General features: G+C 31.2%; 1 protein-coding gene across 2 annotated transcripts; it reads left to right on the top strand.

The window, feature by feature from the left end:
- The first annotated feature begins 853 nt into the window (after positions 1–853).
- Positions 854–5,459, top strand: LOC112695199 (U-box domain-containing protein 3). 2 transcript variants are annotated; one of them, XM_025747454.3, is made up of 5 exons: positions 854–1,161; positions 1,983–2,263; positions 2,380–2,496; positions 2,675–4,585; positions 4,899–5,459. In XM_025747454.3, the coding sequence occupies exons 1-5, from the start codon at positions 1,152–1,154 to the stop codon at positions 4,962–4,964; spliced, it is 2,385 nt and encodes a 794-aa protein (XP_025603239.1). In that variant the 5' UTR covers positions 854–1,151; the 3' UTR covers positions 4,965–5,459. The 2 variants fall into 2 exon arrangements, with proteins under 2 accessions (XP_025603239.1, XP_025603238.1); XM_025747453.3 differs by having other exon boundaries at positions 923–1,161; positions 1,980–2,263.
- Positions 5,460–15,403: the final 9,944 nt, after the last annotated feature.

Raw genomic sequence — 15,403 nt, 5'->3', positions numbered from 1 at the left:
TTTGTGCATTAAAAATGTTTAAAAATTAAGATACACAAATCTAAAAATCATATTTATACATTATAAAATTTTAAAAATTTAGGCATATAAATTTATAATTTTTTTATATGATTAAATACACCATATTTTAACAATACTGCAAAACACCATTACAGGACACATTCTTAGATATGAAAGGAATTTCTTAATAACATTCCAGCCATGAAAATTTTAGAACCCAATAAATAATAATAATAATAATAATAATAATAATAATAATAATAATAATAATAATAATAATAATAATAATAATAAACAAAATGAGACAACAATATTATAAGGCGGAAGAATGTCCCAACAAAAAATTGCTTTTCGTTCATTCCAATTTCCATCCATACCTCTGTCTGCTCATAAGAATATGTATTCGCTAAGATAAAATAAAATAAAAAATATTCCATCACCGTGAGTGTCTGTGATGATAATAAAAAAACCTTAATTTATTATAATAATAAATTATTTTAATAATATTAAATGTAAAATTTATTAATTAAAGATTCATCTCTCTCTGAAAATTTAAAAACTAACAGCTAATAAATAAAAATATTATGTATATAAAAAATTAATTATTATATATGTATATAAATATATATGTTACTTATTTATTTTTTAATATATATTTTATATAAATAATTAATGTAATAGAAGAAAGTAATATCCTTAAAAAATAAAAAATTAAGATAATTAATTAAAGGTAAAAACTCAAGAACAGTAAACTCTCAACTATCAATTTTATTTGAAATCGATTGAACCTGAATTTCCCCTAAAACAAAGTTAGGATTTCAATAAAAAAAATGATCACACGTATTATTAATTTGAAGTTAATTGAATGTTTGGAGTTTGAGATAGATGGTAACAAATAGGTCCAAGCGTATAAGATTATATTGGACCCACTGCATTAACCCCTATTATTTTTTATTTTTGTTAATTTGATAAAAGATTTTCTCTTTGGCTATTGGACCCTCTCTGCCTCAGGCTCTGTTCAAGGATGCACACACAGCCATCAAAATTCAGAATAAACAACGAACCTCTTTCATTCTGGAAACTTCGATTTCTCATGGCTTCAAATTGATCACGATCTGTTCTTGCGTTTCTGCCATTCCAGCTTCACAACCATGCATATAGGTACGCAAACGCAAAACTCCAATTAATGCGTTTTTTACATGATTTCTTAGGTGCTCTTTTCGACTTTATGATTCGTTAGGGGGATTATGAGTTTTGTGTGGAATAATGATGATGGTGATATGAATTTGAGGAATTTCCTTAGTTAACTTGATAACTTTTTGCTGCGTTGTTCCTGAAGCTATCTGCAAGTGATTTCTTGAGTTGGTTATGGAATGATATGTTCATTTTTCATGTAATTGGTGGAACCATTGGGGACTTGTCAAGAAGAAGAGAGGGCTAATTGAATTTTGAGCATTTAATTAATGGATGGTTCTGAAAGGTGAAGAATTGTATGAATTAGGATGAATTGAGCTTAGATGTTTGCTTCCATGGTGATTTTACTGGAACTTCTGAAACTTGTTGTTCTGCATGCTCCATTTTCATTGGGGTAGGCATGTTTCAGCTAACTGCATTTGGCCTCTTTTAATTTTGTACTAGAAGCATTTTATGTTCTTGCGAAATCCAGCTCCCATTCTGCGATTTGATTTCGTTTCAGTTGGTTTTGTGCACATTTTGTTTATTTTATCTGCTTTGGTATGAGATTCAGATATGCTTAAGTACTGTAGTGTTTAGTTGCTGATCTAAGGTTTTGCATGGACACAAACTTTTGGTGACACTATTGGAAATATCTCAATAATGGAGTCTACTTTAACCACTTAATGTTGTTGGATGACTTTAATTGGCAAAGAAGAAAATATAAAAATGGAGCTATTTTAGTATTAGAAATTTTCCTTCCTTTTTTTTTTTGGTAATACGTGTTTGTTATGATGTTACCAAAGCAGGTCAAACGAATACAACTTCAGCGAAATGTCTCATCAACAGCATTTCACGATTCATTCATCTAGTTTCTTGCCATACAGTAAAGCCTACCCCCCTTAAGAAGAACTTTGATAATATGGTTAGTGTGTTGAAGCGTTTGAAACCTGTGCTCGATGATGTTGTGGATCACAATCTCCCTTTGGAGGAAAATATGTATAGAGAATGCGAGGAATTGGATATGTTGGTTAATGAAGCTAGAGAGCTCATTGAAAAATGGGGCCCAAAGATGAGCAAGATTCGCAGCGTGAGTAGTTACATATATTCTTATGTTCAATTTGATATCATTATAACGTTATTGCGTTTATTAACTCTTTTCTCTGGAAGATGTTAACTCTTTTCTTGGGGTTGTTCTATTTTCAGGTTCTTCGAAGTGGTGAATTGCTGATCAAGTTACAGAGTGCTTCACTTTATATTTGTCGTGTGATTGTTAGATCCCTAAAGTCACCTTCAAATGCTTCAGTTTTGTCCAATCTTCAGGTATGCCAAAGTTGGAAGTTAATTGTTTCCTGATTACTATTGTCCTCACACCATTTCAGTTCCAACGGAAAAGGACGGTAAAAAAATAACAAAAAATCCTCGTTTCTTCTATTTATTAAATTTTTTTTGGTATATTTGATCAGTAAAACTATGAGACTAATTGTTTCAAACTTTTCAGCAATATATGCAGGACCTTCAGCATCTTAAGAAGGAGACAGCAGTGGTCTATATAGAAGAAGCACTTAGAAACCAAAGGAATAATGTTCAAACTTCAAATGATCGTCTAAAAGGAATCATTGAGTTACTTCACCTTACATCAAACCAGGAGCTTTTAAAAGAAAGTATTGCTGCGGAAAAGGAAAAGTTGAACACTGAAGTCAATAAAATGAAAGAGGAACTGGATGAAATTAAACAAATTGTGAATCTTGTCTGCAACTTACGCGAGTATGTGTTGAAATTTGAGTGCCGTGAAGTCAAACACGGTGTCTCTATCCCACAATACTTTAGATGTCCTTTATCATTGGAACTTATGTCAGAACCTGTTATTGTGGCTTCTGGTCAAACATACGAGAGGCAATCCATTCAAATTTGGCTTGATCATGGCCTGACTGTTTGTCCCAAGACTCATCAGAGACTTTCCCACACAAATCTTATTCCGAATTATACCGTGAAAGCTATGATAGCAAACTGGTGTGAGGAAAATGCTGTCAAACTTCCCAATAACTCTAAGCCTAAAAGTTCTTACCATGTTTCAACCCCGTCAGATCATTCATTTCCTGAAGATTTTGATCCTGTGTGTAGTTTTGGGTCTTCACATAGTAGCTATTCCACTTCAAAATCGTCCCCTCAAACTGGAAGTGCATTTGAGAAGCAAAATGGTGACGGTTCTTTCAGACTAAGTGGAGAATCAAATGGATGCAGGAGTGGAGAGACAGAAAAGTTTGAGCACTCATCCCCTGAGGCTTCATGTAGTCACAGCAGAAGTGAATCAGTGTCAAGTTCTATTTCTAGCAGTGATTATGTATACCCAGTTTCAAAAGGGGTGTCAGCCATACCTAATAAGCATCAAAATGTGTTGTGCAGAGAAATCATAAATGAGCATCCTGCAAATAAAGAATCAGGGATTTCTACTCGGTTTTCAGGAAAGCAATCTCAAATCCCTGAATCCAAAATTGTAGTGATGGAGAACGGAAATAATCATAGAAAGAATAATAATATTATTAATAGCCACACGGAAGTTGATTCGGTTCCTGCTTCCAACTTACAGCATGATGAACTAACTACCATATCTCATGTCAACAAGTTGATTGAAGACCTTCAGAGTAAGTCAAATGAGGTGCAAACTGCTGCTGCAGAAGAATTGAGGCTCCTTACCAAGAATAACATGGAAAACCGTGTCATTGTTGGGAAGTGTGGTGCAGTTACACCATTACTTTCACTGCTGTATTCGAATGTGAAGATAACACAAGAACATGCTGTGACAGCTCTTCTGAATTTGTCAATTTACAAGGACAACAAGTCTTTGATTATGGAAGCAGGAGCCATAGAACCACTGATCCACGTTTTGAAGACAGGAAATGATGGTGCCAAGGAGAATTCTGCAGCAGCACTATTCAGCCTCTCCGTAATAGAAAACAATAAGGAAAAAATTGGCCGTTCCAGTGCAGTTAAAGCTTTGGTGGATCTTCTAGCCTCAGGAACACTAAGGGGAAAGAAGGATGCTGCCACTGCTTTATATAACTTATCAATATTTCACGACAATAAAGCTCGGATAGTTCAAGCTGGAGCTGTGAAGTATCTGACTCAGTTATTGGACCCAGCTGACAGAATGGTTGACAAGGCTGTTGCTCTTTTAGCAAATCTCTCAACAATTGCAGAGGGTCGAATAGAAATAACAAGGCAAGGGGGAATTCCCTTGCTAGTTGAAATTTTGGAATCAGGTTCTCAAAGGGGGAAGGAAAATGCTGCTTCTATTCTCTTCCAACTATGCCTTCATAGTTCGAAGTTTTGTACCCTCGTTCTGCAAGAAGGAGCTGTACCACCCCTTGTTGCATTGTCTCAGTCTGGCACGACAAGAGCAAAAGAAAAGGTTTGGTTCCATAATTTGCTATTGCCATCTATGTATTTAGGATTTAGAGTTTAGGGTTTAGTCTTTTTCACTGTTGGTTGAAACTAAGTGCTGATATCTTTTTAATCACACTTTCCCTTTGATCTAAATATCATTCCAGTAGAAACCATAATGCATGATATACTAAAGGAAATATTAATTTTCAAACAGAATTTTCAGTTATGCACAAAACTTTAACGGATTAGTGAAGTCATGACATGTATATCAATTCTCTAGCCATTAACTTGTTCTAAACTGCGGAAGAAAAGCTAATGTGTTGTCCGAATGCATGCAGGCGCAACAGCTACTCAGTCATTTCCGTAATCAGCGTGAAGTGGCTGCCGGGAAGGGAAGATCATGATGACAGAAATTTTTGGTTATTGCATTGCCCTTTTGCTTTCTTACCTTAGTAGCTTGTGTGAAAATCATGTTCCTCCATCATCTTATGTTGCTGCCATTTAGCACTTTTAGCACTCCTTTCATTTCATTAGTTTTGTTATTATCATTATCATTTTTTCCCTGATGCATCATTTGTGTCACAAGATCAAGTTCTTTTTCTTTTTGTAAAGTTCAAAATGGCACTTCAATATTATGTAGGGTATTTATTTTCCATTTTTCAAACTTTTTTGTTCTTCTGTTGGCTTTAGTGATTTTGTTTCTTTGTAGTGAAGAGTACCATTTTTAGGAGGATATATTTATATAGGCATTTCTAAGCTCTAAAACAGTGTTTTGTTGTTGGAGTCATTAACTTATGTGGTCCTAAGTCACTGTTGTACATATTTGTAGTTGTCCATATATATGTATGTATGTATAGATTCTCGTGGTCTATAATAAATTATGGTACCTTGTTCTGCAATTTGAGCACTCAACTTCATTACTTTTATTCAAACCTTGTATTAATTAATCTTTGCTTTTGCTTTGACTTGTATAGTTATATTATATCTACTTCATACGGATGCTAAGCTTTAGATCATTGACCTTGTGTTATGTTCAATGAAAATGTTTTTTTTTTAATAGATTTAGTAAAAATCTTTACTCTTTATTCCTATTCTACCTTTTATCAAAGAGATTCGTCAAATTACTCTTTTAATGTGCCATCTAGTCAAATGTTTGTATTTGTATTTGTATGACTTATCAGATAATGTGAATTGAATCAAACTTTTTTGCTAATGTAACAATATATGTTAGTTATCTACGTAATCTTTTTTCACACTGAAAATGCATATGAATTATAGCCATATTTTAGCAAGAATCATTTTGGAAAAAAAAAACAAACAATAAAATGGAATTCCTATTCTAGTGGTAATAGCATTACTGATGTTTCATGGTTGATGTTTGTTGCAACTGGATGAGAGGGTATCATATTCTTCCACACGACTTGAGTTTGAGGGGGTATGGTCATACCAAAATTCATGAATGGGTAGATTATCGGTCATGTAAACAAAATTAAAAAAAATATATAATAAATTTTATAAGTAAATATGGCATACTAAAATTTAATTTTAACTTAATAACCAATGAATAATGGAATACAAATAATCTCAACTTTCTGCCCAAAAGAAAAACATCATATCTCCTTTTGCGACTGATAGCTTTAGTTGACATGCATAATAAATAGACAACTTTTGATTACCAAAAACGAATCAAATCGAATCCATCATCTTTATATCTCTCTATCTATCTATCTATCTATCACTCTTATTTTCTTCAGTTTTTTTTTTCTTTTAGTATATCTTAACATGGAAGCTAATAAGATTTAATCTGCAGTTTCCTTTATATATCTTCTACAATAACTTAAGTCCTTCCCTATTAATTCAAAACTAAGTATACACAAGAATCGATTATATGAAAAATTAAATAGAAACGAATTGATCAAGTGTTTCGGAGGTTGTTTGAGTTACTTGTCACCTTAGAGATCAGATCCATGCATGTTCATTGTTTTATATATAAACAAAAAATTGTTGCTAACTCTCTCTGTATATTAAATTAATTTAATTGTCATTTTCACTGTTTTAATGTAATAAAAAATTGAATTACGTTACATGACCATGACCGATATGTTTGTATCCATTATCCAATTTTGATGTCTATATCAAGTGTGAACTTCGCATCTTAGTTTTCTTCTCTTTCCTTTAGTAAAGTCCTATTTTAAGTTAAGTTCCTGAATTCTTAGTACTATTATTATTCACTGAACTGAGATTGGGTCCACTGAAGTCCATTAAACCTTTTGTCACAATTAAGAGCCTCTCTTTTCTACCTCTTTTATCTTAGATTCTCATCGGAAATAATCTATTGAGCTCTTCAACTTGAACCCTAAGTTTATTCATTTACCTTTTTGTATTAATTATATCTATGAGTTTGGTCTGGATCGATGTGTCGACTAAACATGTATCAATGATCTTAATTCAAGAAATAAATATGATTTTTTTTGTGGGTTGCTCTTAGAATTTAAAAATTATGTCCAATAAAAATATAAAAAGTAAGAAATAAAAAAGAACAAATACAAAAAATAAAAAATAAAAAATGATAATATTTGTATTAGAATGTGTAAAAATTAACCGTGACTTGAATAAAAATAACATAATTTAAATAATAAAAAAATAGAATTAAAATAAAAATAGTTTTTAATACTTACATAAACTTATGGCTCATATTTTCTTGTATTAATATGACTAAAAATTTTAAAATGAATGAGTGTGTGAATAAATAAAAATTCTTTTAACTTATTAAAACTAATCTTATTTACAAAAAAAAATACTAAGCTAATTAATATAATCTTTGACTTCAAATAGTCTTAAAAGGTCTTGAATCTTATGTGATCTTTAACGTCAAACAAATTTAAACTCTAAATAATTTTGCACATCAAACAAACTTAGATATCAAGTATAAGTTAATTTGAATACCAAGCCTAATTTATTTTTATTTTTTCTAATCATCATATATTTTATGCATATATAATCTTTGACTTTAACTATTAAATTCTTTTTGATGTTGAATAGTAAATGATTTTGAATTCAAGCCTTAAATACATAAATAAAAATATTTTGTTGTAAACTAATCCTCCTAATTTCTAGTATGTGCGTGTCTATATATATATATATATATATATATATAAGAATTATTACTAAATTAATCTTCTATTAATAGATAAATCTTTATTAATAGAATAAGGAGATCTCATATATATATATATATATATATATATATATATATATATTTTATATATTCTCCTATATATTTAGCCTATACAAGATTATATATTTAATGGAGTTATGTAATCTAGGCAAGATATGGTAGAACATAATTAGAATCAATAATTAGAATTAATTAATATTATTTAATATTTTAAATAATGTTAATTAATTCTAATTGATATTAATTATATTTTAATAATACAAAAGAAATAATTCGTTGTAGTTATTTATATTTTCCTAATTTTATATTATTTCTAAAAATGGTTTTGAATACTTTCTATTATTTTAAACTATACATTGAGATCGGCAAGGAATTAGCTAGTCGTTAAAGTGTAAACAGAAAAAAAAAAAAAAGACATAAAATGTTAATTCATGCCATTTTCGTTCGATAATGATTCATTAATTCTCCGTGAAGAAAAGATGGCATTGAGCAGACTCGCAGAGAACGCTGGACAAAAATCCAAGACGACATTGACGTAAGTATAGAGTTAATAATTTAAGAATTAAAAAAATTAAAATTTAAAAATTATAACTTAAAAAAAATAAAATAATTCAAAAAATAATTGATATTGACCGAAAAAAATTTAGTTTCCGATCCTGATATTACTATAAAATTATTACATCTTAATTAGAATCGTATTTTCAAAGTTACATCGCCAATACATATTTAGTTCAGATTTGCTATACATTTAAATAATATTTTCATTTAAGTTTAATCAAATAAATCTAACACTAATAAAAATTATTCTCATTAAAAAGAGTATAACTACATGTGCATATACATTATTTTTTTAAGGGAGCCACTCACATAAAAACGCTTAAAACGTCTATTTTTAAAGACGTTTTTTAATAATTAAAATTTTTAACTTATATAATCGATCAAACTGTGTTATTTTTGTTAAAATTAGACCAAACAAACCAATTTGACTGAAAAATCGATAAATCAAATCTTGAATCGATCTAAATTAATATTCTTTTTTATAGAAAATGACTATAATACTCTTATTATAAAAAATGACTAAAATATTCTTATTATATATATTAATTTTGAAAATCTTAAATTCTAATTCTATGATGGCATAAAGAGAAGAGAAATGTTAGAATTTAGAGTTTTAAAATATATAGTAGAAATATTTTAAGTTATTTTCTATAATAGGGTTATTATAGTCATTTTTATAAAAAATATTAATTTAAATCGGTTCAAGATTTGGTTTATCAAGTTTTTGGTTAAATTGATTTATTTCACCTAATTTTGACAAAAATAACACAGTTTGATCGATTATATAAGTTGAATATTAATTATTAAAAAACATCTTTAAAAAGTAAGATGTTTCAAACATCTTTATGTGAGTGGCTCCCTTCCTGTAATTAAGTCATTTATGTTTACGCGCTACGTTATTATCGTTGTCGTCTTATTCTTCTTCGCGTTCCTCCTCCTCCTTCTCCTTCTTCTTCGCATGTTTTCATCTCATCGTCATTTTTTTGTTATTGCTGTTATTACAGTAGAAGGTGAGGAAAAAGAGTTTTGAATTGTTACGGACAACGAATCCAAATGCATCTTAATTGGGAGTGGATCCTCTCCAGTGAATAAAAAACTGGATGATGTGCAGTGTTTAATCTAACCATTCACCACACTCTCTCTCTTATTTATTTCTAGTCCCACTATTAAAATCAAAGGTAAGAGATTGCACTGTATTTTGTCAAGTGTTGAAAAAATTGGAGAGGATCCATTTCCATCTTAATTCACTTAGAAATGAATCGAAATTATATAACAATTGCGACACAATTAACTCAGAAATAAACCGAAATTTACCATAATGATTGCGACACATAAACTCAGTTAAAAAACAATCACACAAATAAGACTGAATCATGAAAAAAAAACACATCCAAAATTAATTTTGGATCAGACAACGTCATTAATATGTTTCTTCTTCTCTTTTTGTTTGATATTTTCTTCTTCTTTTTTATTTCGTTTCTCTCAAGAGAGTAAATAAAAATAATTTTAAAAAAATAAAATAAAAAGATGAAAAGAAGAAGCAGTAGAAGATAAAGAGAAAGAGGAGAAAGAGTTTTGAATTGTGTAGGACAACGAATCCAAATGCACCTTATTCACTCAGAAAATGAACTGAAATTATATAATGAATGCAATACAATTAACTCAGAAATGAACCGAAATTACATAGTAATTACAACACATAAATTCAGTTCGAAAATAAGCACAAAACAATACTGAATCATGAACAAAAATACATCCAAAATTAATTTTGGATCAGATAATGTTATTAATATATTTTTTGTTTGATATTTTCTTTTCTTTTTTTTTGTTTTCTTCCTTTTAAGAGAGTGAAAAAAGAAGAACTATAAGAAAATGAAAAAATACGGAAAAAATGAAGAAAAAAAGATGAAAAAGAAGAAGAAGAAGAAGCAGTAGAAAATGAGGAGAAAGAAGAGAAAGAGGAGAAAGAATTTTGAATCGTGTAGGACAACAGGTCTAAATACACCTTAATTCACTCATAAATGAACCAAAATTATATAATGATTGCGGCACAATTAACTCAGAAAATAATGTTTACCTGTAAAAGTGGGAATAGACATAAGTCCCCAAAGATCTATGTGTAAGAGTTCAAGCACTTTTTCTACAACACTATAACTAACTAAAAAAAGTAAACATTTTTGTTTGTCAAGATGGCAAGAATAGTACAATCAATAAATTTAAAATACTTTTGCAAGGAAACTAATCTATTATGTGATGGGCGGCCTAGTCTAGCATGCCATAGATGTTAAGAGGTGCTACTGTTAGAAACTGGCGTAATGTGAGGGAGAACTTGAAGATCCTTATGCAAAAGAGTTAATAATCAAAATCGTTCTTGAAAGATACCCCGATCTCCATTTTCGTCATCGAAAGATAAAATTAATTTAAAGCGTCCTCGAAAGTTACTCACGTTGATCGAGTTCGTCCTTCCGTCATCTCGGTTGCTGAGGTGACTAACATTTGCTGAGCTGGAACGTTAGGTGCTAGCGTGTCACACTCCAGCATGGCTACCGTTAATGCTGATAAGATATGTTTGCTTATTTAACTCAAATTAGTCCTAATTTTACAACCTTAACCTAACCCCAATCTGAAGCATAAATGCGCATAATTCTCGTAGTAGATGACCCCGTATATTTGTTGAGTCGCTGTTATGATGAGTGGAAGCCGCAGCAGTGACCTGCTGTCTCAATCTATCAGTAGCCATGGTTCGAACTCTTCCATGCGACAGAGGAGGAAGATCAAAGACCAGACACATTTTTGCGGGTTGAAGACGACAATCAAGAAGTCTGGTACAAGAGAGAGTCCAGATAGGTTGTTCCACACTTGTGCAAGATACCCGACGAGTTAGGTTAGGATAAATTAAGTTTGTTTTCCATTTTCCTATGTGTATTTTGCTGTGCAGTTGAAATTGATTTATTTTTTAAAAAAAAATATTCAGAAGGAAAGTCACTGCAACTTCTTTAGGTGGGTTGATGATGATGGGTATGCAGCAGGGGTAAAAACTGATGCAGAGGTTAGTGGTGACTATAATGAATGGAGACTGAATGTGTCATAGAGATTGGGTAGTTTGGAGGGTTAAGTTAGAGCAATGAAGATGTACGTCTCAGTTGCAATGGTTGTGGCTACTGTCTTTTGTGCATCACTATTGTTCACATCAATCTTCAAATAAAGCCACATATGATGTGTTATGTTGTTGCGTTTTAGAGGTGTTGTTAGAACTTTGAGATTGAAATATGAAACAACTTCAGCCTAACAACTGCATGTAAAAGCAAAAATCAAATAGATGTAGTCAACAACAAAATATGAAATAACTTCAGCCTAACAACTGCATGTAAACACACATTAAACAACATAATCATAATCATCGCATACCCTCGATTAAGACCAAACACCAGAATAATCCACGGCATAATAACCAGGAAATCCCTAACAGCAACCGCATACAAAGCATGTTCTTCCCAATCCAAATCCTAGTCTCACTAAATGGTTCTTACAACTACGTCAACATAAACTAACGCACACCAACATTGCAAAATCAACAAAAACTGTCAAAAAAAATTAAATCTTACCCTATGGCAGTTACTGTTCCTTCCTCCAACAGCGTAAGTTCTCCGCGAGCTCCTCCAACTTTCGAATGTAGTAGCGCCAACTCCTCCACAAGTGTCGATACACACAGAAATTGTCAAGTACACAACAAGGTTCTGATCAAACGCAAGTGTCTCAAGAGAGATAGTCCCAGAGTAGAGAGAAGACGAGGGATTTTGGAGCGAAAGTTGAAGAGGGTTGTTATGAGAGGAGATATGGGAAGAACGTTCGAATATCCCACTCTAGACCATAAACGATGTCATTCCATTGATTTGGGGGTGGAGGATTGATACTACGTCATTTTGGTCTGTGACACGCTGGTACTTAACGTTCCAATTCAGCAAACGTTAGCCACCTCAGCAACTCAAATGACGGAAGGACGAACTCAATCAACGTGAGTAACTTTCGGGGACGCTTTTGATTAATTTTATCTTTCGAAGACAAAAATGGAGATCGGAGTATCTTTCAGGGACGATTTTGACTATTAACTCTTATGCAAAATGTATAAACCATCAACATTACTAGCTGCACCAATGCATGTTAGTAAAACTCATTTTACAATGTAAAGATGCTATCAATTTTGACACTGATATGAGTTTAAAATTGAATGTGGGAATAAATAATGCATTTGTGAGATAAAGATTGTCAAAAAAAGTAATAATGCCCATAATACAGCTAGTGGTTAAGACACCATTGGATAATTTGACAATAATTGGATCAATTTTGAAATAGTTTTTAAAATTTGCTACAAGGTGTAAGATTAGTCTGTAGCACCAGTGTCTGCAACCCATGATTTGTGTTTTTGAGTTAAAATATTCAGAGCCTTAATATTAGAATAAAAATTTAAAATATGTGCCATTCTACCTTTATGAGAAGAAAGATTGGCTTTAAGTGAAATCTGGTTTATGTTATGAGAATGAGTCACATCTTGTTTGCTGAGCAAGGCTAGAATTGCTTCCCTTTACTCAGGTGTGAATTTAACAATATTGGTTTCACTTCTTGCCGATTGGTGATCACTGAAATTATCACTATCATCCTCGATATTATCTGTAGTTAAGCAATTCATGACATAATTTCTTTTCTCTTAACTAGGTTTGAAATTAGTTGGATATCCATGCTTTTTGTAACAATTATCCACTATGTGTTTTGTTTTACAACAATGAGTACATTGCCGTTTGCTGCAATTTTGTCCCTTGTTTGATTGATTCTTCTAAAATTTTTCTTTTTCTTTCCCTGCAGAAGAATTTCCAATATTGCCAGATGATGAAGTAGCAACAGCAGCAGCAAGAATTTTGGCATCTAAAGCAGTGTTAAAGTTAAAAAGCTGTCTCTCTTGCTGAGTGATCATGAACAGAATCTTGTTCACACTAGGAAGATCATCTATCAACATTATTTGAGATTTAACAGTAGAGTATTGCTCTCCAAGTCCTCTAAAGAATTTCGTGACTCTATCCTCTTTTTTTTGAAGCCTAATAATTTCTAGTTCACACTCACATTTCACACAGTCACGTCAAGGTATCGTCCTAAAATCATCAATATCTTTTCAAAGATTTTTAAATTTAGCAAAGTAGGTAGTAACAAACATATCTCTTTGTTTTAGTATATATATTTCTTCATTCAATTCAGCTACTCTAAATCTATCACTTTGATAGTAATGATGCTTAAGATCATTCCAGAGTTCATAACTGATATTATTCTAGAGAACACTTTGATAGATGTCTGGACTAAGTGACAAATTTATCCAGGCAACTACGTATGTGTTGCATCTTTGCCATGCCTTAAAATTTGGATAAGCCTTTTCAGGTTTAATAATAGAGCCATCTACAAATTCAAATTTATTTTTAGAGTAGAGAGTATTAATCATAATTTTGCTCCATGCACTGTAATTAAAATCAGTAAGAGTCACATTAGTGATAAATATGTCTAAATTTTCAGATGGAAGTATGTAATAAGGGTTGGAGAGATCTTGATTTGGATTTGTCTTGTTGATATGGCTTTGGCCTTTGGATCTATACAATTTGACTGAAGAATGCTGTAAATTACTGCGCATCCATGACAGGAATGCCTCCTCCTGATCCACTCCTTTGATTTGATTTTTCCTCCATAACTGTGAATTTTCAGTGATAAACTTGCAACCTTTCTCTCTTGATATCGTTGATCGAAACTTGTTATTTCAATTCTATGAATAAAAAATGAGATAACGAAGCTCTCATCAAACTCTATTGTATGAGTTCAAGAGAGAAGAAGAAGAAATGTATGAGAAAGAAAATGATATCTGAGGAAGAGAGATAAAGGAGATCGAGACAAATGATGAAATGAAAAAAATTCGAAGAATCAAAGAAAAAGGTGCCTCAATTGTGAAGTTGGACTAGTCATCATTCTCAATTCACGTTCGATCATCATAAATTTAAAAGCAAGTAGCTCATTCTTCAATCAATATTCTCAATATTTTTCCATCTACGCTCATCGCATCATGATAAAATTGAATGTGAACATAGAGAGAAACATTCATGCACAGAAAAACCAAAAAAAAATTTGAATAATAAACTTGCATTGAATGAAAAATAAAAAAAAATACAAATTTAATTACTGTTATTTATATCTGTACTACTCTACAAATTTACATTGATTAATAGTAAACCTCAACACGGTCAATCATTATTTATTGTAACAACTTCTTATAAAGGAGTAAAATAACAACTTCTACTAATTATGCTAACAAGTTAATAAATAAATAAAATGATGGCAAGAATAATATTAAGTAACAATTATATTATTATTATTATTATTATTATTATTATTATTATTATAGAGATAGGATTCAGTAAGCATTGATTTCCGTAACCTAACACATACATATATACACACAAAAAATTAAAGAAACAGTGATATTGGCAAAGATACAATTCTGGTGTTCAGTTTCTTAAGATGCTGAAACATTTTTAACAACTAAGTACAGCTACTTCATGAAAAGGACCATATATCAATGACCCAGCTTCAAAAATTAATAACCATATGTCACTTTCCTCCCCAGCCTAGCTGAGAAAATTTTATTCACACGGGGTTGCCTCATCAACATTTATTTATTAATTACTTTGTATTAATTAATATTATGTATATATTAATTAACCTTTGTAGGATTTTGTGCATGGGGTGTGTGATGGCACCACTCTATCTAACATTATTATTTTGACTAGAGATTCTTATGGTGGAGGTAGTAATTTTTTCAAAGTGCGAGTTAAAAAACGAAGCATATATGAAGTGTTTGATGGAATTGATTATTATTTTATGATGTGAAAGGCACTTCATGAATTGTCAAGTATGCTTGTTGCTTGAAAGTTACATTTAATTGGAAAATTTATAATTTGGAAATAAGATACCCCAAATTCTCATCAACTTGCTAGAATGGTCCATCCACTAAAGCTTAATTGGTGGATGTGTGTTCCAAGCTCATATTATCATCATGAAAACACAAGGTGTCTCCAC

Source organism: Arachis hypogaea, chromosome 6, assembly GCF_003086295.3.
Source record: "Arachis hypogaea cultivar Tifrunner chromosome 6, arahy.Tifrunner.gnm2.J5K5, whole genome shotgun sequence".
Classification (NCBI taxonomy): domain Eukaryota; kingdom Viridiplantae; phylum Streptophyta; class Magnoliopsida; order Fabales; family Fabaceae; genus Arachis; species Arachis hypogaea.
The sequence above is the reverse complement of the archived record's forward strand: the minus strand, read 5'-3'. Positions and strand labels throughout refer to the sequence as shown.